The following is a 24840-nucleotide window of genomic DNA, read 5'->3' as shown; positions in this document are numbered from 1 at the left end:
CCAAAAAAAAAAAAAAAAAACCAAACAAAAAAAACAACAACCCAAGGAGAGCTCTGGTGGCCTAGTGGCAAGAAGCTGCAACTACAATCCCAGAGGTGCACAGTTCAAATCCACCAGATGCTCTGCCGGGGAAGGAGGGGCAGTCTCCTCCTGTACCAGTCAGATCTGATTTGACGGTACACACACACAAAAATAATAATAATAATAATAAAAAAAAAACAACAACCCACTGTCTCTATCCATCAAGTCCATTTTGACTGATGGTGACCATCCATTGGGTTTCCTAGGCTATAAATCATAATAGGAACAGACTGCCTCATCTTTCTCCCACAAAGATGCTGATGGATTCAAGCTGTCAACCTTTCTGTTATCAGCCCACTTATATAACCCACACACCACTTGGGCTTCTGTATTACTCACTCGTTGCTGCCAAGTCAGCGCTGATTCTTAGCTGACCCTCCAGGTTTTTCAGAGGCCGTAAATTGCATGGTAGTAGATTGCCCGTCTTTTCTTCCACAGAGCAGCTGGTGGATTTGAACTGCTGACTTCAATTAACAGTCCAATATATTACACTTATGTGTGACAACAGTGACCATAAGTATGTTGAAGATCATGACAGTGACAGGATTGGGCAAGGTTCAGATTTGTTGTTCATAGTTCACTATGCAATTGTAGTCATCTTGTCAGCACCAAATAACATCATGCAACTAATTAAAATAGTAACTTCACCTATTAATTGGAGGCCTTTGGACTTGAACTTGCCAAGCCTAATTTCTGTGTCTGAAAATGAAGCTAATAGCATATGAAAGGTAGCACGCTGTCAAGATTAAGATCACAGACTTATTCGGCTCAAAATTAGTTAGCTATTGCTTATTAAATGACCTGAAACACATCTTCTGGCCTCAGTCTTCTGTCTGGACAGTGGGAGCAATGACTATATTTACTTTATGGCATTGTTGTGCGCACTAAATGAATCTCAACAGCACTTAGAATGGCCTGACAGGTACTTGAGTGCTCACCAAGTAGATGTCTGGCTCCTTTAATAATTTTATGTGATCCTGTATGTTGCCTGGCCCATAGAGTGAGTGTGCTTTCACTTTCATTGTCCTATTAGGCTCCAAATCCTTTGTGATTTTACTGGCTAGTGGGTTAATGGTTGCGATTCCCGGGGAAGCTGGCATCTTCCAGGTGTGTGGCTAAGGGGAAGCTTCTAGAATTAGGTTTGCTTTCTAGACTGAGTTATATACACACTTCAGTCTCCTCATCTGTACAGTGGGAATGATGTCTGCCCTTTATTGGGTTTCCACAAAGGAGAACTGTCCCCATCAACATCACAGCACAAAATCAATTCTCATGAAGTCAGACTTATCCCTCATGCTCCCACACCCCTTTTTATTCATCCTAGCACCAGTCGTACTGTTCTACTGGATCAAAAATCTGTTGTAATAGCTCACAGACCACACAGAACTATACTAAGGAAGTCAAATGGCTTTAATTTAGGTTATCAGCAAGATATAATCACTCAGTCAGCTGAAAGGTGCTAGAACATGCACCTCAGCCTTCAGCCCCATGGCTTTAAGCTATTGTGACAAAGCTCTCAGTCCTGCCAGTTATGTTTCTCCCCCACCAGTCTGCCAGCAAACTTGGGCAAAGTCTGTTAGCTCTGGTTCTGTGGGGTATAGCACTCTTAAGGTCAGTTCCATCTCATGTTGGGTCTCCGGTTGTCTGGTGCAGCCACTGCTCTCCTGTAGGTCTGACTGGTACAAGAATCTCTGACCCTGAAGGGCATGCTGCATTCTTTTGCTGCTTTACTGGTAGTGAGATTTTTTCAAAACCTGCCGCTGATTTGGCTCAGTTTAGTGGTAAGACTAGCTATTCCCCTTGTGGATAGGCTAACATGCCCTATTCACACATTCCCACTCATCCACTGGGCAAAGTCAAAGTCACTGGCTAGGAAAGCCATTTTGAATAGTAAACATGGGAGGACATTGCCCATCTTCTCCCATAGAACTGCTGGTTGATTTGAACCACCAGAGAGATGCCACCTGTGGGTTAACAGTGCAGCTCCCTAAGGACTAGGCTACCAGGGTTTCCTTTATGGCCCTAGTTGTCTAAATTATTCAGACCTGCTATAGCAGAAGTATCACAGATGAGTGGCTTTGAAGAAGTTTTATTTTTTCATACTCTAGAAAGCTAGAAGAAGGCTTTAGAACATTCATTCTGAGGGAGGAGGGCTTTCATTGTCAGCTCTGGAAGAAAGGTCCCAGCTCTTCAGCTTCTGGTTCCTGGGAGGGCTCTGTGTGCCTTTAGCATCTGTTTTATCCCATCTCGCATCTGCTCATTTGTTTAATCTCAGAAGAAATTGATTCAAAATAAGTCTTACACTAATCTGGTCTCCATTAACATAACAGAAACATTAACATATGGGATGATCCATGCGCATAGGATAGGATTTGCAGCACATTTTAAAGGGCAATAAATCAATTTACCACTGGACCAGTTGGTAGCATCAAGACGGATGGCGAAGAGATTGAGATTGTTCACAGCTTCAGTTTGCTCGGCTCCATGGTCAACACTCTTGGAACCAGCAGCCAGGAAATCAAAAAACGTATCGTGATGGGAAAGTCTGCTGTTAGGGACCTCTCTAAAGTACTCAAGAGCAACGGTGTGTCTCTGGAGACTAAGGTGCGCCTGATACAGGCCATGGTCTTTGCAATCACTTGTTATACATCAGAGAGTTGGACAATGACTAGGAAGGACAGAAGGAGAATTGATGCCTTTGAGCTGTGGTGCTGGAGAAGAGTATTGAATGTACCATGGACTGCCAAGAAAACAAACAGATTCATCCGGGAGAGGGTTAAACCAAGCTACTCCTTGGAGGCAAGGATTCTGGGGCTTCGTCTGACATACTTTGGGTATGTTGCAAGGAGGGACAGGTCCTTGGAGAGGGACATCATGCTTGGGAGGGTGGAGGGACAGTGCAAGAGGGGAAGACCCTCTATGAGATGGATTGATTCAGTGACTGGGGTAATCGAGATGGGTGTGTCAGAGGCAGTGCGATTGACACAGGATAGAGCAGGGTTTAGGGCTGTTGTGAGTCGCAAACAACTCGATGGCACATAACAACAACAAATCAATTCATAACATTCCACCCCATGGTCCCCAAAAATCACATCCTTGTTACTTACAAAATACATTCACCTCTCACATCATATCTCTCTCTCTCTCTCTCTCTCTCACACACACACACACACACACACACACAGACACTCTGTCTGAATCCTCTAAATGCATGTGGGTGAGACTTTAGGCCTGGCCTGTCCAATCCTGAGGCAAAATTCCCCTTCAGCTGTGAACCTGTGAAATCTCAATTACAAGTTATGTTAATCTGTTTCCAAAGAACAATAGTAGAACAGGCCAAGTTAGACATTTCTATTACAAATAAGAGAAAGTGGACAGAGAGAAGGGATAACAGGCAGGCAGCAAGTACAAAGCCCAACAGAACAATTTATTTTAAATTCTTTTTTTATTTAATTAAATGGTTTTTACTAATGATTTTTTTTTTTATTAATTTCAACAAAAGTTTACAGAGACTTAGGGTTTCTATTCATTCATTGTTGCATAATTTATATAAATTCTTGAGGCTTGAAAATAATCCTCTGTTCTCTGGTCTATCTTTCTATAGCCTCGTACTCTGGAAGTAAGTTGCCAAAAATCCATGTTGATCTGACTTTTAGAAACCTAAGCGCCTGTGGCCCCACCTTGGAGATCCAGGAGGCAGTCATCCCACCCTTTGAAACCAAGAAGGCCCAACTACCCAAGCTGCTTCCAGTAGTTCTCTGATCGCCATGCTGCCCTGGGATGGTTCTTTTCTCGGAGGACAACAGATATAGCTCCTTTGGTTTTTCTCCTGCCCATAGAATTCCAAAAGGCAGACAACATTCTTTCCTTTCTTCCTGACTCTGCCTCCTTCAGTCCAAGCTGGTAGATTTTCTGCTGTGGTAGTCAGTTGGGATTCCTCAGCCACAGGCTTAATCTCTTTAACAAACAGTTGTGCAGCCACGTCCTCAGTGAACATTCTAGGACACATGTCCTAAGTTTTGTACACCAAAATTTTCCAAGAGTTTTATGTTCTGTTTTTCATTTTGTGCAGTTCATTTTTCAAGTGCATTTCTTTCCTCTTGGCATTTTACAAGCTGTAGGGAGAAACCACATGACCACATGATCTTGCTTAGACATCTAATCAGCTCTAAATATCTGAGTTCATCACTTTCAGGTTCTGCCTTCCACTCAAAATTTGAACATAACGTGGATAAGTTCTTTGCCACTGAATGAAAAGCATTGCCTGCTCTTTGTTATTCAAGCATATGTCAGTATTTTCTTTTAAAACTTCACCAGAAGCACATTTAATGTCTGTTAGTAGCAACAGCCTGTTGACGGTGCTATGTATTGTCTAAGATGATAGAGACTATCTCTTTCACTTCCTTCTGAACTCTCATGAAAATTACCTTTGACACCCATAATTCTTCCAGTCTGATTTGGTAGCAGCCCAGTGTTTTATTCTACCATAATTCTAAGAGTCTTTTTAATGCAATCTAGGCTCTGATTACTAGATTTTTACATTTTAAAATGGTTTTGGTATTTAAAGCTTCAATTAAGTTTTAAAACTTAAAACTGCCTCTGGAATTGGAATTTACCCAGTTCTAAAACTGTGGAAGCACCACAGTTTCGCTGTTATAGCAACACCCCACTCCTGGTACTAAATTCTGTCTTAGTTATATAGTGCCACTCTAACAGAAATAAAAAAGTAGGGGGCTTTAACAAACAGAAATTGGCTTTCTCTAGTTTAGGAGGCTTCTTGGTGTTTTGCGCCTTCAAACCTGAACCAACTCATAGCTGACCCTCCAGCAGATTTTCAAAGGCAATAAATTTTACAAGCGGTGATGGGCCATCTTTTCTCCCAAGGAAAAACGTCCTACCTTTGGGTTGGCACTGCAACTCCTTACCGTTAAGCCACTAGAGTTCCCTTTGGGATTCAGAGTGCCTGCTCTAGGGGAAGGCTTTCTGTTGGCTCAGGAGGAAAGTCTGTGCATCTCACCTTCTCCTTCTTGGTACTTTGGTGATCTGTATGTGTCTTGCCATCTTGTTCTAGTTCTGTTCTGCTAGCTTTTTAAATCTCTTTTATATATCAAAAGAGATTGAGTCAAGGTATACCCTACACTAATCTTCCCTCTTTAATATAACAAAGACACCCCATTGCCATAGGAGATTATAACTGCGGCCTAAAACCCATTTCCTGGAGTTGTTTCTGACCCACAGTGAACCTGGAGGACAGAGTCGAACTGTCCTGTAGGATTTCCAAGGCCGTGTATATTTACGGGAGCAGACTGCCTTGTCTTTCTTCTGAGGAGCAATGGGTGGATTTGAACTACTGACCTTTTGGTTAGCAGCACAGTGCTTAGCCTACAAGTGCCAGCAGGGCTCTTGGGATTTATAACACATATTTTTGGTGGACATAGTTTCATCTGTAACATGGGGACACGGCCGTCCACGGGGCCCTGCCCTCCTGGTTTAGAGTAGGGACACAGAAAAGAAACAAGCAGGCGAAGATGTGAGCACAGTGGCTTCAATTAGTGGGCATTGCTAGGAAGAAAAGAAAGATGACAATGTGATGTGGACTGATTTTCAGATTGGAGTGTCAGCACCTCTGTGGAAGGGAGTTAGCTAAGGCCTGATGGATGAAAAAGAGCCAACCATGGGGAGCTCCAGAAACAGAGCTTCTTTTGAAAATTGTGATTTGAATGAAAGTTTACGAAGCAAATTTGTTTTCCTTTTAACCAGTCAAACAAATTCAAGCCACGGGTTGCAATTCTTAAAGATAGTTTGGGTAGAATGTTAAATGATTCAGGAAGTATCAAAAGAAGATGAAAGGCGTACCCAGAGTCACTGTATCAAAAGGATTGGCTGACACAGAGGAATTTCATGAAATAACATATGAGCAAGAGCCTGTGGTGATGAAGGAGGAAGTTCAAGTTGCTCTGAAGGAATTGGCAAAAAACAAGATTCCAGGAGTTGACAGCATACCGTTTGATTTATTTCAACAAACAGACACTGCCCTGGATGTGCTCACTAAGTTGTGCCAGGAAATCTGGAGGACAGCCAGCTGGCCAACTGACTGGAAGAGATCAATATTTGTTCCCATTCCAAAGAAAGGTGTGGAAATTATCAAACAATATCATTGATATCACATGCAAGCATGATTCTGCTGAAAATTATCCAAAAACGTTTGGAAAAATAAACACAGAGAACTGCCAGATTTGCAGGCTGGATTTAGAAGAGGTTGTGGTACTAGGGATATTATAGCTAATGTTAGATGGATCTTGGCAGAAAGCAGAGAATACCAGAAGAATGTCTATCTGTGCTTCATTGACTATCCAAAGGCTTTTGACTGTGTGGATCACAACAAGCTATGGCTGACTCTGAGAAGAATGGGAATCCCAGAACATTTGATTGTGCTAATGTGAAACCTATACTTGGACCAAGAGGCAGTGGTCAGAACAGAGCAGGGAGACACTGGATGGTTCAAAATTAAGAAAGGGGTCTGGCAGGGGTGTATTTTGTCTCCATACCTTTTCAATCTGTATTGCAGAACAGATCATCCGAGACGCTGGGCTCTACGAGGAGGAATGTGGCATCAGGATTGATGGAAGGGTCATCAACAACCTGCGTTATGCAGATGACACACCCTGCTTGCTGAAACTGAGGAGGACCTGAAGCGCTTGCTGCAGAAGGTCAAGGACTGCAGCCTCCTATATGGATTGAAGCTCAACATCACGAAAACAAAGATTCTCACCACTGGGCCAATTGGCAGCATCAGCATGGATGCTGAAGAGATTGAGATAGTTAAGAGTTTTAGTTTGCTTGGCTCCACAATCAACGCTCTTGGTAACAGCAGCCAGGAAATCAAGAGATGAATTGCATTGGGAAAGTCAGCTGTGAGGGACCTCTCGAGTGTACTGAAGAGCAACGATGTCAGGCTGAAGACTAAGGTGCTCCTGATCCAGGCTGTAGTCTTTGCAATTACGTGCTATGCATTGGAGAGTTGGACAGTGAATAGGAATGATAGAGAATTGATGCCTTTGAGCTCTGGTGCTGGAGAAGAGTGTTGAATATACCATGGACTGCTAGGAGAACAAACAGGTTTGTCCTGGAGAGGGTGAAGCCAGAATGCTCCTTGGAGTCAAGAATTCTGAAGCTTCATCTGACATACTTTGGGCATGTTGCAAGGAGGGACTGGTCCTTGAAGAGGAACATCATGTTTGGGAGAGTGGAGGGATGGTGCAGGAGAGGAAGACCCTCAATGAGATGGATCGATTCTGTGAGTGGAGTGTGGGAATGAGTGTGTTTGAGACGGTGAGGCGGCACAGGATAGAACGGCATTTAGAGCTCTTGTACATAGGGTCGCTATGAGTCCCAAGCAACTCGATGGCACATAACAACAAACAACAACAACAATATAATCACACTCTTCCCACTTCCTCCCTGTGATTCTCATTTCTGTCAACCCTCTGTCATACCCGGTAGTTCCTACTTTCTGGGCTTTACCCAGGTGCAAATGCTATTCTGTTTACCTATAGTTGATTATTCTAAGAGGTGTTATTAACACCTCCCTGATGCTATTGGCCCCATATAGATTTGTCTATTATTTGAATGAAAATTGAGCCATAGAGGTGAGTTTAGTTTCAGATTGGAAGGGTGACTAAGGTCCATAGTCTTGGGAGTGTTACTAGTTTCTATGAGATCAGTAAGCCTGGCCTTTTTTAGACTTTTTTCACATTTCTCCCTACTCTATCCAGGATCTTCTGTGATCCCTTGGAGAGCAGTCAGCCATGGTATCTGGGCAGGAGCAGAGGGCCTTGACATGAGAATGAGCTCGGCACTTTGTAGACTAGAAATGGGAGCAGAGAGTCTGGAGGAGGAGGAGGAGGAAGAGGCAGAGTGATGGGAGAGGAGAGCACAGCCAGGCCTGCCATGCCTGTGAACCATGGGCGCTGGGAGGTTGGGGAGCAGGGTGAGGATTAATAGCCCAAGAACCTAGATTAAAGTCTGTATCTAAAGTGATTAGACAGCAGTTAGTAAACACTGCATTTTGCTATTATTATGAACTCATGGAGAATGGAATTATTCTCAGTATCATTAGTCTTTGGTCCAGGCCTTTAAATATGGACTTGGAAGAGTAATAAAATGATAAGGAACTTTTACTCAGTACTCACTATGCCCTCCTAAATAGTTTGTGTGTATGAGCTCATTTAATATTCTCAGGAAACTTTGAGAAATGCAGTTTTACACCAATTTTATAGAAATGAAGACTAAAGCAGAGAAAGTTAGGAAAAAGGCAGTGCTAGGTCTTGAACTAGGCATTTGCCTTCAGAGTCCTTGATTTAAGCATTATTGTTATACCCATTTTACAGATGGAGAAACTGGGACAGTCAACTTATTAAAGGTCACAGAAGCAGAAATTGGATTTCAAGCAGGCATTTGACTTGAGAGTTCTTTTAGGCGTTGTTATTATTATTATACCCATTTTACAGGTAGGAAGATTGAAGCAGAGCAAGACAACTTACTGAAGGTCACAGAGGCAGGAAAAGGATCAGAGTGATGGGAAATATGAATTCAGGGTCTGTGTTTTTAAACACCTGCTCCTGATAATTAGTAAGGAATGGATGACTGTAAATACTATGACACTGACCCTTCCTGCCCCATCTGACTGTTCCTTCTCTCCCTGCAGGAGCAGCATGGAAGCTCTTGTCCGGCCTGCGGGAGGGCCAGACGCAGGTGGACACCCCTCAAGTGGGGGACATGGCCTACTGGTCCCATCCCATTGATCTACACTTTGCCACCAAAGGTCTTCAAGGTAGGTTCCTGGGCCAGTCTGATGGGAGGGAGCAAAGACTACCCAAGCTGCTGAGATGAGAACACCAAGTTCTGACCCTGTGCTTCACACCTGCCAATGAGAGACTAAGGTGGGCTCTAAGGGATCCTTTGTGAGGGACTGGGGCCGAGGCCAGAGGTGGAGGAGCAGGTTGGGGCCAGGATAGGAGGGGAGATGGTTCCCAAGTGAAGGGATAAAAGGAAGAGTCTTTGATAAGGAAGAAACTGGAGTTAGGCCTGTGACAGATGGGCATTCAGAGACACAGATAGGTGAGGGCTTCTTTTCAGGGAGGATCCTCAGCTCCGGCAGAAGCTCTGAGGGGACATGAGTGTGAAGGGAGGAGGAATATCAGAAAACATTGTGGTGGAAAATGTGAGTTAAAGAAGAGGAACAGATTCCAGGCCTGAGAAATAGCCTAGTTAAATGTGCCGTTTATTTCAACAATATAAATAACAGTTGCTGGGTGCCTGCCCAGTGTCTGGACCACGTTAGACGATGCCAGGAAGATGTCAGTGAGCAAGACAGTCCCAGCCCTGTCCTCATGAGGCTTACTATAGAGTGGAGGAGACAGGTCTGTCCCCACCTAGTGATGGCTCAAGGAGACAGGGCTGGGATGGACGGTGGGCTGAGAACAGTGGAGCCCAGAAGAGGTGCTTGAGCCTGTCGGGGAAATCAGGGAGGGCTTCCTGGAGCAGGGGGCATTTGAGCTTTAATGTGAAGGGCCAATAGGAGCTAATGAGGCAGAGGAACAGAAGAGAGTTCCTAGGCAGAGAGAGATGTGAAAGGCTAAAAGGGAGAGTGAGTTAGGGACATTGGAAGAACATAGAGAGTAGGAGGGTGGCAGGGAATGGGGGACAGGCCATGCAGGGCTAGAATAGGAGAAGACACCATATGAAGGCAGTGGGGAGCCAGAGCAGGTGATGGACAGATCAGTTTTCGCTTGAATAAAGAATTGTGCTGTCAACTCAGAGACAGACTGTTCAAATCTTCTCTCCTGTGATTTTGAAAATCCACTAGAAGGTCAGCTTTGAGTTGTTTCCTACTCGATCACAGTGAGTTTGAGTTTTCTGCCTGCCAAGGGGCCGGCCATCTAGTGAGCTCTGGTGGACTAGTGGTAAGATGCTGTGCTGCAGTCCCAAAGGCATGTGGTTTGAAACCACCAGCTACTCTCGGGAGAAGGATGGGCAGTCTCCTGTGTGATTTACTGCTTCTACAAACCTGTTGTATGGTCAGCTATGGGTCGGTTCTGACTCAAAAGTCCACAGCCATCGGTTGGGAGGGTGAGATAAGCAACTCTGTCCCCCAGTGTTGGCATCGTCCTGACCCCCTCTTGTCTCAGCCCTGCATACTGTCTATCAGAAAATCAATCAGCTCATCCTGTCCTGTGTACTGCATCCTAAATCCTACCAGGTCTTAGACCCTTCTCCCCCGACACCAGATCTACCCCCCTTCATCTCTCACCTGGACTGTTACAGCAGCCTCTCCCTGGTTCCCGCTGACACTCAGTTCCAGCATATGCCGCCGATGGGATCCTGTGACACCCAAGTCAGATCATGTCCCTTCTGCTTAGAACCCTCCCTCATCTCCATCCCACTCAGGGTAGAAGTCAGTCTTACCATGGTGTAATAGATCTCAAGTGGTACTGCAGCAGATATACCACAAGGGGATGGCTTTAACAAACAAATTTACTTTCTCACCTTTTATGAGGTTTGGATTTAGGGAGCTGGCTCTAGAGGAAGGCTTTCTCTCTTTCAGCTCTAGAGGAAGGTCCCTATCTCTTCAGCTTGTTCTGTCTTCCCTTCTTTCTTACTAGCTTGCTTGTTTAATCTCTTTTATGATTCGGAAGAAATTGACTCAGGATGCAGCCTGCACTAACCTTGTCCTCATCAATGTAACAGAGAATCCACTCCCGACGGGATTATAACCACAGGAATTGTTGCCACCTCATAGCAGCTCTTTGTACAACAGATCAAAACCCTGCTGATCCTGCACCGTCCTCTCCATCTCTGCTCTGCTGAGGTGCAGTCACAGTGTCAGTTCTTCTCCTCAAGGGCCTTCCTCTCTTTCACGGACCATCAACTTTCTGAGGCATGCTGTCTTTTTCCAGGGACGGGCCCCTTCAGACAACATGCCTAGAGTATGTGAGACAAAGACTCCCCTTCCTCATCTCTAAAGAGCGTCCTGGCTACACTTCTCCAAGACAGATTTGTCTGGTCTTTCGGCTGTCCATGGGGTAGTCAGCTTCCTTCACTAGGCCACAGTTCAAATCATCAGGTTTTCGGTCTTCATTTTTTTACTGCCCAGCTTTCACACACAAACACGATACAACTGAAAATCTCACGGCTTGGGTCAGTCTTGACACCAACAGTCTTATTCTTTAGTACTTTAACAAGATCTTTGGCGGGCTGAGGTTTCCAATACGTATTTGGATGCAGAGGGATGCAATTAAATCCATAACACACGGTTGACAGGGTGCTGCATGATCTGTCTCTCCCGTCCTCCTCCTCACTCCCTGGCTCACTCACTTTATTCTATCCAGCTCCACTGCCCCCCAAAGCATGCTCCCATCTCAGGGCCTTTGCACTGGCTGTTCCCTGTGGTGAACATGCTTTTCCCCTGGATGTCCACATGACCCACGTTCCTCTTTAAGCCTTTACTCTGATGTCACCTTCTTAGTAAAGACTTCTGGGCCACCCCTTTGTAAAGCTACATCCCCACCTCTATCCTAGCCTGCTTAATTTTCAGAACAGTTATCAACATCTGACATACCCTATAATTTACTTATTTACGGTGTTCTTTGTCTAGGATGTCAGCTTCTCCAGGGCAAGAATTTCCATCTGCCTTGCTCATGCTGGATTTTCCAGCTTCTAGGAATGGGCCTGGCACAGAGCAGGGGCTCAGAACGGAGGGTGGCATGAGGCCAGATCTCCAAAGGCCTTGAATGCCAGGCTGAAGAGTCAAGCTGTATTTGGAGGGCACTGGAAAACCTTAGGAAAAGGGGAGAAAGAAGCTCCTGTTGGCCAGGAGGAAGGGGGATTAGAAAGACAAGAGAGGGGGTCTGAGTCCAGGGCTAGGCTGTGGGAAGGCATCTAGGACAAGGCTCTGATGTCACTTGGTGTTAATCTGGGGCCTGCGAAAACAGTGTGGCTGCCTTGAGATGGGGACACAGAGGGAGTGGCCACAAAAAGGGACATCACAGACACCTGGAATGGTCTTGAATGTTGAGGAGGTTGTGGTTTCTACTGAGGACGTTAGGGAGCTGTGGAAGGCCTGAGATCAGAGGAGGAGCATAGATTTAGAAAGATCCCTTTGGCTGCTCTGTTTGTTAGGTACCTTCAAGTCGGAACTGACCCATAGCTGACCCTCCTGTGAGTTTTCAGAGGCTGCACGGGAGAAGACTGGCCCATTGTTTTTCCTGCAGGAACATCTGGATTTGAACTATGAGCCTTTGGGTGGGCAGCACAAATCCTTACCACTGTTGTTGTTGTTTTGCACCATCAAGTCGGAACCGACCTATAGCTGACCCTCTGGTGGGTTCTCAGAGGCAGCTAATAGAATGGGAGGAGATTGCCCATCTTTCCCCCACAGAGCAGCTCGTGGCTGGCCTCAAACTTCATGCCTTCAGGATTGCAGTGCAATTTCTTGCCACTAAATCACCAGTGTTCCCTTGACTGCTGCATGGAAGTGGAGAAAACTAAGGAAAGGAGGATAGGACAAAACCTAGGTACAGGATTGGGGGGAGTAGACTGGAGTCTCTAGTGGGGATCCAGGTGGTGGAGGCTAAGCTATGCACTTGCCAGGCTGGCCAGCCATCTAACTCTCCTCTCTCCACCCCTTCCCATCCTGCAGGTTGGCCCCGGCTCCATCTCCAGGTGTGGTCCCAGGACAACTTTGGCCGCTGCCAGCTTGCTGGCTATGGCTTTTGCCATGTGCCCAGCAGCCCGGGCACCCACCAACTAGACTGTCCCACGTGGCGGCCCCTGGGCAGCTGGCGAGAACAGCTGGCACGGGCCTTTGTGGGTGGCGGGCCACAGCTGCTGCATGGGGACACTATCTACAGTGGGGCCGACCGCTACCGTCTGCACACAACTGCTGGTGGCACGGTGCACCTCCAGCTCGGCCTGCTGCTACGCCACTTCGACCGCTATGGTGTGGAGTGCTGAGGGACTCCCGCCTCCGGCATCTGCATCCTAGAGACCTGAAAAGGGTCAGGCCCAGCAGTCAAGAACATGGAATGTGGAGTTGCTAGAACTGACTGCCACCATGGCATTGTGTGGCCACTGCCCTTGCTGAGACTTGAAGCCGGTCACTGTGCCTCTAAGCTTCAGTTTTTATATCTGTAAAATGAGGGCTGTCAGGAGGGTGGGAGTCACGGGGTTCCCTGAGAAGCCATATATGTAGCACATGAGGAGGCGGTGCTCAATAAAGGAGAGTGATTCTTACAGGTGTGTCTGGCTTCATGTGCCCTTCCATCCAGTGCATGTCCTGCATACCCTCCTCCTGACACTCTTCCTCAGGCTCCATCTTCCTACAAGCAGCTTCCCTCCAGTATCTGCCTAGCCACCTCCAGCTCCCTCCCTACTCTACCTTTCTTCTGACCCCTGACTCCCCATATACTCCTTTCTGACTCTCTTCACTTCCCCAGAACCCCCTCTTCTGACACCTTCCTCCGGACACCTTAAACTGAACACCTCAACTCTTCTCCAGAAGACCCCTCTGGCACCCCTTCTTCTGACCTCCTTTGACATGACTCCTTCTCACACACCCCTTCCACACATTCCTCTCACCCTCCACCCCTCTCACACACACCCCCTCTGACACCAACTATTGCTACATGTCCCCTCTTCTGACATCCCCACCCCTTCTCTCCCATTTACCCCTCATCTGACTCCCCTAACGCTTTCAGACACTTCAGATTTTTATCTCCTGAATACCACTATGCTCCTCTAACTCTCCTCCCACTTCTCTGGACCCCCTCTTTAACGCCCTACGCATTCCAGATACCTCTCTTCTAACTCTTCTACCAAGACCCCATACCAAACCCCCTTCCAAAGAGACTCATCTACACAGCCCTCTCTCAGGGGCACCCCTCCTCCAGTCCTTGCCCCTCCCAGGCACCCCTATTCCCCTTCTGACCAGCTATCCCGGTTTTCTAGCCTCTGACGGGCACATTCCCTTCTACCTTCTGACTGATCCTCTCCCTCTCTGCTCCAGCCTCTGTCTCCCTCCTCGCTCTGGGTCCCTGTCCTCCGATCCTCACCCTTATGGCCAGCTGGTCCTCATTCGGGGACCTCGCACCCTGGTTGCCGCTTTGGTAGCGCTCGGCCACCAGGAGGCAGCACGCTGTCGGCGGGGCGGAGCCGGGGGCCCACCCCTTCCCCCCCAGCTGGAGGGACCCCCCTCGGAGCCCGCCCACGCGAGAAGAGGACGGTAGCCTGCCCCCCCACGCCTTCCCTCCGGGGGCCGCTCCCGCCTCGCGCGCTTCCTGGGTGGGGCCCGGGGCGGCTTCAAAACCCCCTGCCGCTCTAGCCGGTCCCCGCCGCCGCCCTTCGCTCCCCGGGCCGAACCCCTCCCTCCTCCCGCCGCGGATCCGCCAGACAGCGAGGCCCCCGGCCGGGGGGAGGGGGGACGCCCCCTCCGGGCACACCCCCCCCCCGGCTCGAGCCGCCGCCCGCGGGGCCGCCTGGGTCCGCCGCGGAGGAAAGAGCCGCCGGAGGCCCCAGAGGCTGAGAGCAGCCGCCGCCGCCCCCGCCGCCGCCACCACCGCGGGGAGGAGGGGGAGGAGGAGCGGGAGGAGGGACGAGCTGGTTGGGAGAAGAGGAAAAAAAAGTTTTGAGACTTTTCCGCTGCCGCCGGGAGCCGGAGGCGAGGGGACCGCTTGGCTGGCCCCAGAGGAGGCAGGCCTGGGAGCTCGGGACTGTCCCCCTCGCCTCGGACGCTTGCTTCCTCATCGCCCCCCGCAGCGTCCCCCAGCCGCCCCATTCCGGACCAGCCCTCAGGAACCGCGAACCCGGACTTGCGCGAAGACTTCGGGCGCACGCCACCCCATTTCCCTAGCCGCTGGCCTGAGTCCCGGAGCCCGGAGGAGACAGGCTATCCCAGAACTGCCTTAACTTCCCATTTCAAGGCCACCTACGCTCAAGTTGCAGAACTTGCTGGTCTTGGTTTTATCCCGGGGGATACCGAGCCTCCCCGTCCACCCCGGTCTCTTCTCCCTGAGGGCCTCAACTTTCCCCCCAAGACCCTCCTACACCCGCTGGGAGACCCCCAGCCCCTACAGGGGCTGGGCCTCCCCCCCATCACCGTACGCGCGCCCGGCAGTGCCGGGGGGACGCCGCCTCCCCCATGCCGCCCTCCGGGCTGCGGCTGCTGCCGCTGCTGCTGCCGCTGCTCCGGCTCTTAGTGCTGACGCCCGGCCGGCCGGCCGCGGGGCTGTCCACCTGCAAGACCATCGACATGGAGCTGGTGAAGCGGAAGCGCATCGAGGCCATCCGCGGCCAGATCCTGTCCAAGCTGCGGCTCGCCAGCCCCCCGAGCCAGGGGGACGTGCCCCCCGGCCCGCTGCCCGAGGCCGTGCTCGCCCTCTACAACAGCACCCGCGACCGAGTGGCCGGCGAGACCGCCGAGCCCGAGCCCGAGCCGGAGGCGGACTACTACGCCAAGGAGGTCACCCGCGTGCTCATGGTGGACAACAACCACAGTGAGACTGCACCGGCGGGGGCGCGGGGCGGGGAGGGTCTCGGGGAGGAAATGCGGCCGAGAATCTGGCTGCGGGAGCAGCACCCCAGGGCACGGGCTCCGGGGGGGCCCCGGCGAGGGTGGGGCTGAGCCCCTCGCGGGTGCTTGTAAAAGTGTAGCTTCTGCTTCGGTGTGTCTGAGCTGGAAACTCGAATTCCCAGCCAGGGGGCGGAGAGGGCTGCAGCCGAAGCCCTGGGAGACCGAGCTGCAGCGGGAACACGCGGACCCGTGGGAGTGTCCGGGGGAGGCGGAGGCTGGGCCAGGGCTTGTGGAAGAGGGGGCTGCGGAGAGGAGGGCTCGGTTTGGGAGAAACAGAAGAGCTCAGCTTTGGGGAAAGGAGGCAGATGCCTGGGGAAGGAGTGAGACCTCGACAAGAGGGGTCGTTAGGCAGCAAAGGACGGGTGGGCCGCCTCCTGGGAGCGCGAGGCTTGGAGTTGGGAGGCTTCCCGAGAGAAGCAAGGCGAGTGTGACACATGCCGGGAGAAAAAGCCTTTTCTTTAAGGGAGAAGGGTCTCAGGGAAGAGCGTGGACACCCCGCTGGAGATGCGGGAAGACACGCGGGGGGAACGACCCCCCGAGGAATGGAAATGTTATAACGAAAGGGGTGTATGAGGAAGAAAGACAGCGTGGGAAAGGCGGGTCGGGGACGGAGCGGGCAGACACGGCCAGCCCCCTGTATTCCACAGGGAGGGAGTTAAAAGAAGGGTAGAGCTTTAAGGGAGAAAACGGCGGGGTGGGTGGGGACGGCTGTCCGAGCCGGGGAGCCCGTGGGGCGGGGGGTGAGGGCCCCACGTGGGCGCCACGCGCGGGGGGAGGAGCCGCGCTTGAAAGGGGACCCCGCGGAGGCCAGAGCTGGGAGTCAGGACCTCGACGTCTCGGTTCCCCGCGGGGAGGCTGGGGAAACCCCGGCGTCCGGTAGCCTCGCCCTGCCTTCCCTTCCTGTGCCCCCGGGGGCGGGGAGCGCGGAGCCTGGGGCGAGACGGGACAGGTCGGTCCCCGCCCTCCCGCTGCGTCGCCTCCGCCCGCCCTGCTCACCCCCGCGGGGGGGGGGACGGCCCGCCCGTCGGCGCCCACGGGGACCCTGGAGCAGGGGTGGCCTGCGTGGTCCCGAGGCGGACACACACACACACACACGCTCGGTTTTCCGCTTGCTCAGCGCGCTTGTCAGTGCCTAGTTTTGCAGGTCCCTCCGCATAACGTGCCCCCTATCTCGTTCTGGGCTTGCGACTCGACCGGGTCATAACAACAGTATGTTCTCTACTTTTCCGTCCATCTTCCTTGTAGAAGGGAGCTCTGGTGGCTCAGTGATAGGAAATTGCGTTGTCAGTGCAGACGTGAGCGCTGCTCCGCGGGAGGGAGATGCGGCAGTCAAATCCCCTGCGATTGATTTACTTACTGCCTCTGAAACCCGCTGAAGGGTCGCTATGGGTCGGTCCAGACTCCATGCTCACAACAACTTACTTGTAGAGGTTTTCCCAGTACCTTCTCTCCTCATCTTTGTCTTTCACTATCTCTCCCTGAACTCCAACCTCTGTCTATATCCCTCTCCCAGGCTCATCCGTTATCGTTCTTTCAGTCTGTGCCCTTCTGTCGCTTAAAATTCCCCTCATCCTTTTACCACCCTGTGGGTCTCTCTCCACGTGTTACGATCTCTCCATCTTTCTCTCTCTCCCAGTATCTGCGGCTTTCCCCATCTTTCCTTCCCTCTTGGATTACCCTGACCTTGCCTGGGCCCTCTTCCTCTTCTTTCCTATCGTCCTTGCCCAGCCCAGACGCTCCGCTTCCTTGGGATATGCTGAGTAACGATTGCGCCAAGAATAGGGTTGTGTTGAGGTGGGAGGCCCGCACTACTCTAACCGGGGTTGAGGAGCAGGGCGAGCAGCACCTCTCTCACCACAGCCTCTCTCAAACCACCGCTCACCCTCCAAAGAGGTGTGTCTCATGTTTATCCAAGAGGTTTGTTATCCCTGCCCTGGGACACCCACCCAGGACCTCTGAACTTTCCTAGACTAGAAAACAGTCTTGCTAGTTTCCCTTCTCCCTCTGCAACAATTAGTACCTAGGTATGTGTCATACATGCTCGTGGCTTAGTTGTATCTCTGCGTGGAAAGATCAGTGGTTTGAATCCACCAGCTGCTGTGCAGGAAGATGAGGCATCGCCTCCCATAAAGATTTACAGTCTGGAAACTCCAGTGGAGGGTCGCTATGAGTCAGAAACCAGGGCAGTGGGTGTATTTTTTTTTTTAATGTATCATGAACTTCACCTTCTTTAACCTGTTTGGGGAGAGAGTTAAAGGAGGAAGCAGTTAATACTAATAATAACAGTAGTCATTTAGCAGAAACTGCATAGCCTAGGGGTTAGGTTCCCAGCCTCTGCAACCTGAGGGCTTGGATTTGAACCTCCCTGCAGCTTCCTAGTTTTGTGCCTCGGGGGAAATGGTTCTATCTTTTTGTGCCTCAGTTTGCCCGCCTACAAAATTATTATGATGAAATGTTCATTATAAGGTAGTTGTGAGGATTAGCTATTTTTGTCTTTGTGAGGAACTCAAAAAGCCCGCTGGGGTTCCATATAGCTTGTTGTGCTGTTAACAGAAAGGTCAGCAGTTCAAATCGACTAGCTCCTCCCCAGAATAAAGATGAACAGCCTCCTGCTGTTAAGATTTGCAGCCTTGGAAACCCTTTGAGTTGGAATATATTGGAGAGAGTGGCAGTCTTTGTGAGAATACAGAGAACTCTTTAACACACATGCACATTATTGAGTGACTCCTGTAAACAGGCTCTGTGTGGTGTGCTTTGCTTGTATCATCATCTCACACATATTTTGCACTGTGATCCTGGAATGCCTCTTCATTTTACAAATGAGAATCTGGAGATCAAAGGGAGAGATTTGCTTGCTTGAAGGTACACAGAATCTAGCCTCTGTGTAGGTGAGTAGGAGAGTCTGGATTGAAAGGCAGGGAGCTCAGTGATATTGCCTGTTTCCCAAAGAATGACCAGATGAAGGCTCAGAGATGGGCTGTAGCTTGCCCAATGCCACACAGCTGGTAGGCTGCAGAGGCATTGGTCAGGGAAGAATTGTGCTTTGTTGAGTTTTCAGGGGCTGATCTTTCCGCAGCAGATTGTCAGGCCTTTCTCAAGTTAACTGGTATTTAAAGCTTCATATGCTGGGGAGGCCTAAGCAAGTTGATCAGCCCCACGTGGTGCCAGTTCCTGGATGGGCCTTTTTAGATGGTATGGTGTCCTGGTGGTGTAGTCTACCTGTCAGAAGGTAATGGAAAAGTCAGTGTTCCTCATCCAACAGCCAGTCCCCTAAAGCAAGATAGACAATCTGCTTCCTTAAAGATTTCTCAGAAAACACTCATTGCAGCTGAGTTGAAACTGACACATCACTGCCCATTGAGCAAGTTTGCAGAGGCTAAAAAAACCACACAGGAGGAGATGCTCATCTCTCTCCTATCGAGCATCTGGTGGATTTGAGCTCCTTGCCTTTGAATTGGCAGCTCACCTCTTTACCCTCTAGGCCACCAGAGCTCCCTACTGTAAAGATTTACAGCCTTGAAACCCAGTGGAGCATCACTGCGAGTTAGCATAAAACTGAAGGCCTTGGACTTGGTTATAGATGATGCTTGGTAGGAGAGGAAAGTGCTTAGGACCCATTTTACAAATGAGGACACTGAGGCTCAGGAGAAGCCAGCATTCACCCAGTGTCACATGATATAAAAGCTCATACCCAGGGCTGTCTCTTCTGAAGCCCACCTCTTAGACTTGGGGCGCACCACCTCCCCTATTCCTGCCAAACCCTTGACATCCTTGGTCTGTCTGCTCTTTCCCTCTAGAAATCTACGACCCATTCAGGGACGACTTAAAGCGCAGCCTGTATATGCTCTTCAACACGTCAGAGCTTCGAGAAGCAGTGCCTGAACCCGTGCTGCTTTCCCGGGCAGAGCTGCGTTTAATGAGGCTCAAATTAAGCGTGGAGCAGCACGTGGAGCTGTATCAGGTGGGGCCGCACAGGTGGGCTGAGCTGGGTGGAAGCAGATGGCCAGGTGGGGTCCCGCAGGTGGGCTGAGCTGAGCAGATGGTCAGGTGGGGCCATAGAAAGGCTAGTGAACTCTGAAATAGTCTAAGTGTGAAGGATGGAAGCGAACAGACCATAGAAATTGTAAGGCTCTGTGAAGCTTTCAGACTTCTTATTCTAAATGTTACATACTTGTATGGTTCGAAATCTTAGAAGGCAGATTCTAAATATTCAAGATTCTTTTTTTTCAAAATTCTTTTTCACTCAAAACTCATTCCCTTAAAACAAAACAGAACAGAAGAAAACCAAAAACCCCTAATTGCCTTTGAGTCAGAACTGACTCATAGCTGATCCTCCAGCAAGTTTTTGGAAGGTAGTAAGTCACATGGGAAGAGATTATCTATCTTTGTCTTGTTGAGTCACTGGTGGATTCGAACCACCAGAGAAATGCCACCTTTGGCTTAACAGCCAGCCAGCTCCCAACAGGCTACACCACCTGAGCTCCTTTCTGGTTTTTCCCAAGAGACTGTAAATACGCAGGGTGCTGTGGTGCATAGTCTCGAGGGGCGTTGCACTGCTAACCCGGAGGTGGTACTTCTCTGACAGGTCAAATCCACCAGCTGCTCTGAGGCAGAAAGATGGGCAGTGTCCTGTGCAATTTACAGCCTCAGTCACCCAGTGGAGGGTCAGCTGTGAATCAAGTGTGACTCAAAGGCAATGAGTTTTTGGTTGTTTATTTTTAATATATTACTGGTGTGCTTGCGGTCATTCATATACAGTGGCAGTGAGTTTTGAGTCTAGAGTAGTCAGAGGTGGTTTTTGTTAGATGCGGATGAGTCATGGATGACTTGGCAGTAGCAGCCTTCTGAACAACAGATCTGAACCCGGTCCTATCCTGTGCCGTCCTGTCGTCCCTGACACACTTGAACCCATTGCTGCAGTCGCTCTATCAATCCATCTCTCTGAGGATTTCCTCACTTCCCATGACTCTCCACCTTTGGATGCCTTGAGCTTCAAAGATGTCTCACATATATTTTGGGCATGAGAAGGGCTGACCTCTTCTGAAAACATGAAAAGAACATACTTGGAAAGGTGGAGAGTCAGCGAAGGAGAGATGGGTTGACACAGTGACTGTGTGAGCACAGTGGCGGCTCTGAAGAGGGCGCAGGTCTGGATAGGGTTCTAGTCTGTTAGCGTTAGAATATCTCTAAGTTGGAGTCGCCAGAGCAGCACTTCACAACGGCAGCCTGAAGAACGTTCCTCTCAGCACAGCAAGTTCTGTTGGACACCGTTGCTGTGGAAGATTGAAGAGTGTCCACAAGGATTCCAGAGGACTAGGGTCTCTGAAGGGGAACTAATCTCTAGAATGTTCTCTGACCTGGAACCCTGCCATATTGAATGGCATATTAGAGCATGCAAAGTTTTGCACGCTTCTAATCAAAAAACCTTGTCTAACCTTACCTTGTTTGAGGCTCAAGAAACCTTTTTTACTCTCAGCCCCTAGAGGGTTAGATCTGCGGCTCTGGAGAGCCACACATTGGTACTTCCACTCGCTTCGTGTACCTGTAGAGTTGGACAATGAGTGAAGAATACTGAAGAAGAACTGATATGCTTTGGATTGTGCTCTTGGTGAAGACTATTGAATATCCCATGGACTGTACAAAGAACAAATAAATAAGAAGCACTGCTGTCTCACGTGCCTTGGACATGCTGTCTGGAAGGGCTGGTCCTTAGAAAAGGACTTAGAAAAATAGACGGTCCCTGAACGAGAGGAAGACCCTCAATGAGCTGGCTTGGCACGGTGACTACAGCAGTGAATGGAAGCAGGAGGGGGGCACAGGGCCAGGCAGGGTTTTGATCTGTGATGTACAGAGGGTCACTATGAATTGGAGTTGACTCAGTAACACCAACAACGCCATGTCTAGCCACTCTAGAGTCTTGGCAGAGGAATCATAGCATCATGAGTTGGCCAGGCTGTCTTAAGTTTTTACCAGTGAGGCAGGCAGCTGAGGCCCTGAGAGGGAAAGAGAGCACTCATGGCCCCAGGAGACAGAGGCTGAGCTGTGAGAAGTGTCTCCCCCTAAGCCTGGGGGTGCTGTGAGATGAGAAGTTCCAGTAGGACCCCATGGTCAGGATGTCTGTAGTGGTTAGTGGGTGGGTGAGACTGAGGGTCATTTTGGAGGGAGCTGGTGATAAGGGGCCCCCCGTCAGCATATGTAGGGCGTGATGCCATTGACTCAGTGTCTCCCTTTTCCATTTATGGTCGCCCAGAAATACACCAACAATTCCTGGCACTACCTCAGTAACCGGCTGCTGGCCCCCAGTGACTCTTCGGAGTGGCTGTCCTTCGATGTCACAGGAGTTGTGCGGCAGTGGCTGAACCAAGGAGGTGAGCTCTGCTTGCCTGTCCCTCCCATCTGTCCCTGTGAAGCCACTGCATCATCTGTCCTGGGATCCCCTGGCCTAGCACCTCCCACACTCCCCGAAGGGTATTCATGTCAAAGAGCTGAGACCTGCCCTCCTTCTGGACATTCAACCCGGAGGGACTAATTGATTAATTCATTAATGGTTAATAATGTATTTCCTGAGCATCTGCTAGTTGATGTGAGGGACATAACAAAGACTGGAACGGCTCCTGGGAGGGCGGGCGGTGAGAGGCAGGAAGTTGATGTGTTGGATTCGACAGAGATGGAATTGGAGGCCCAAGAGAAGGCAGCTGACCCAACCTGGAGGTCAAAGAAGCACTTCCTGGAGAAGGGGGCATCTGAGGTTATCTGAGGGATGAGTAGACTCAGGAAAAGAAGGGACAAGAGTGCCTGGGGCAGAGGGAACTGTGTGCAGAGGTGAGGAGTTTGGAAGAGTCTGTCCAGAAGAGAGAGGATAGGTCCCATTCGAGGTTCAATCCACGAGGCCCATGTCTCTTCCTCCCCTCTCTCATTCATGCATTCATTCATCATTAAATGCTACCAGGTTCTTCCTCTGTGTGTCTGGTGGTGTCAGGGACTCTGTGATAACCAAGTCCTGCCCACACAGGACTAATAATTACTTCTAGAACCCTTGGATGTTGTCAAAAGATTTCAGCACAGAAGAACCAGATTAAGGGGATGCAAAGGGGTCAGGCCAGTAAGGGAGTCACAGGTGGAGAAATCAGGGCCTGGTGAGGGAATCCTTGATGCTGTGGAACCCTCGAGGAGACCCCAGATCCCATGGGGGTGGGTCCTAAAGGACTTCCTCAGTGACATGAGTGACTCATATGATAAGTTGCAGTTTGTCCAGATGCAAAGATGGAGAGTAGATTCAGGCTGAGATTAGTGTCCAGGGTTGTAAAAAGAGCAAGGGCCATGACTGTGTCTGACCTCCACTAATTCCCCAAGGGGGACTACACCTATTGTGATCATCCACAGCATAAAACCAATTCCCATGCTGCACCTGCCACTCATCCTAGTGCCATTCTTCCTGGTCTGCTGGGTCCAAAATCTGTTGCAATAATTCACAGAGCACATGGAACCATATTCAAAATTATGGAGTTTCTTAGGGAAGGTAACAGGATACAATTTCTCAGTCAGGACCATTTCCAAAGTGTGCTCACAGGATCTTTAGCCTCATGGCTTTAGGCCAGTGTTCCAGAGCTCTTAGTCCTGCCGGTTGTGGTGTCTTCCTCTCAGTTCTCCAGCAAGCTTGGGCAAAGGCTCTTAGCTCTGGTTCAGTGGGGCAGCCAGCCCAAGGTCAGGTCCATCACATAGTAGGTCTCTGGTTCTCTCTTGCATCTACTGCTACACTCCTGGAGGTATGACTGGCACAAGAATCTCTGGCCCTGAAGGGTTTACAGGACATGCCTACTTCTTTGCTGGTGGTGACATTCTCAAAACCTGCTGCTGAATCTGTTCAATTTCATGGCAAGACTAGCCAATCTCCTTGTGGATAGGCCAACATACTTGATTCATATGTCTCCACCCATTCACGTGGCAAAGTCAATGGCTAGGAAAGCTATTTTACTATAAACCCTTAATGTGAGGAATGTTAGGGTCCCATCTAATAGCTGGACAAAGGCCTTGGTCTATGGGTTGGGTAGTAATGAGCCCTGCTTTGTAGAGGGCCTGACGCACAGCAGTTTAGGGACGATCATGTGTCCATCCTAGAAACATTTCTCTCCCATCAGCCAGCCTCTGTTCCCCTCCACCACCACCCCACCCCCGTGTGCCTTATCTGCTGGTGAGGATTAAAGGCCAGGCGAGAGCAGGGCAGCGGCACCCAGCACATGCTCAGTGCATGCTCACTTCAGTGAATGTGGACCAGACCCAGTGAGGGGACCAGAAAACCCAGTGTACATGTCCCACACAGCTTGCTTTCAACTCATAAAATCCCAAAAATAACCAAAGAGAAGGGTCAGAGAGGAAGAAAGTGGAAGTGAGGTGGAGGGGGGAGCGTGGTCCCAGGGCCACCCTGAAGCGGGCTCTTAGACCTAAGACAAGGAAGGAAGGGGAGAGCCTGAGAAGAGAGGTGCAGGCTAAGGGAATGGTGAGTGGAGAAGCAGGAAGGGGCCCTGTGGTCGCCTCGACCTTCCTCTTCCTCTGGGGCTGAGTGAGCGCCCTCTGACTAGCTGCCTGTCCACACTTCCACAGGGGATGTAGAAGGCTTTCGCCTCAGCACCCACTGCTCGTGTGATGACAAAGACAACCAACTCCTAGTGAAGATCAAAGGTGATGCCTGTGTCCCTGGGCCTGCCTGTCTGCCTGCCTGCCAGTGTCCTAGCCTTGATCTGTCCCACTGAGCTGTACTTCCCTGGCCTCCCTCCGTCCATCCTTTTGACTGTGTATCTGTCCCTGTGCCCCCTTACCCTTTCCCCCCAGCCATGGTGCAGAGAGTGTGTGTTACCACCTCCCATTGGTCCATCCCTCTCAGATTGTATCGTCTCCCTCCATGAATCCCAGATTGTGTCCTCTCCATCCCCTTGAGTCTGTCCTCCTCCCCCATAGAACTGTCCCTTTGAGTATGTCCTCTCCCCCCATGGACCCACCTCTGTTAACTGGGTCCCCTCCCCCATGGACCCACCTCTGTTAACTGGGTCCCCTCCCCCATGGACCCACCTCTGTTAACTGGGTCCCCTCCCCCCATGGACCCACCTCTGTTAACTGGGTCCCCTCTCCCATGG

The 24840-nt window shown here is 50.1% G+C and overlaps 2 protein-coding genes across 2 annotated transcripts in view; both read left to right on the top strand.

Annotated features, from left to right (window-relative positions):
• B9D2 (B9 protein domain 2) overlaps positions 1-13095 on the top strand; it is a 14212-nt gene extending 1117 nt beyond the window's left edge. Inside the window, exons 2-3 of the mRNA XM_006900916.1 lie at positions 8789-8914; positions 12782-13095. Coding sequence (XP_006900978.1) covers positions 8789-8914; positions 12782-13095 — 440 coding nt within the window. The remainder of the gene's footprint in view (positions 1-8788; positions 8915-12781) is intronic.
• A 2182-nt stretch (positions 13096-15277) lies between these two features.
• The window catches only part of TGFB1 (transforming growth factor, beta 1), a 21884-nt gene continuing 12321 nt past the window's right edge, over positions 15278-24840 (top strand). Inside the window, exons 1-4 of the mRNA XM_006900915.1 lie at positions 15278-15632; positions 19507-19670; positions 21960-22077; positions 24311-24388. Coding sequence (XP_006900977.1) covers positions 15278-15632; positions 19507-19670; positions 21960-22077; positions 24311-24388 — 715 coding nt within the window. The remainder of the gene's footprint in view (positions 15633-19506; positions 19671-21959; positions 22078-24310; positions 24389-24840) is intronic.

This window comes from Elephantulus edwardii, unplaced genomic scaffold (genome assembly GCF_000299155.1).
Source record: "Elephantulus edwardii isolate Elephantulus edwardi_28Jun2011 unplaced genomic scaffold, EleEdw1.0 scaffold00302, whole genome shotgun sequence".
NCBI lineage: Eukaryota > Metazoa > Chordata > Mammalia > Macroscelidea > Macroscelididae > Elephantulus > Elephantulus edwardii.
Note: the sequence above shows the minus strand (reverse complement) of the source record. Positions and strands in the feature narration are given on the sequence as shown.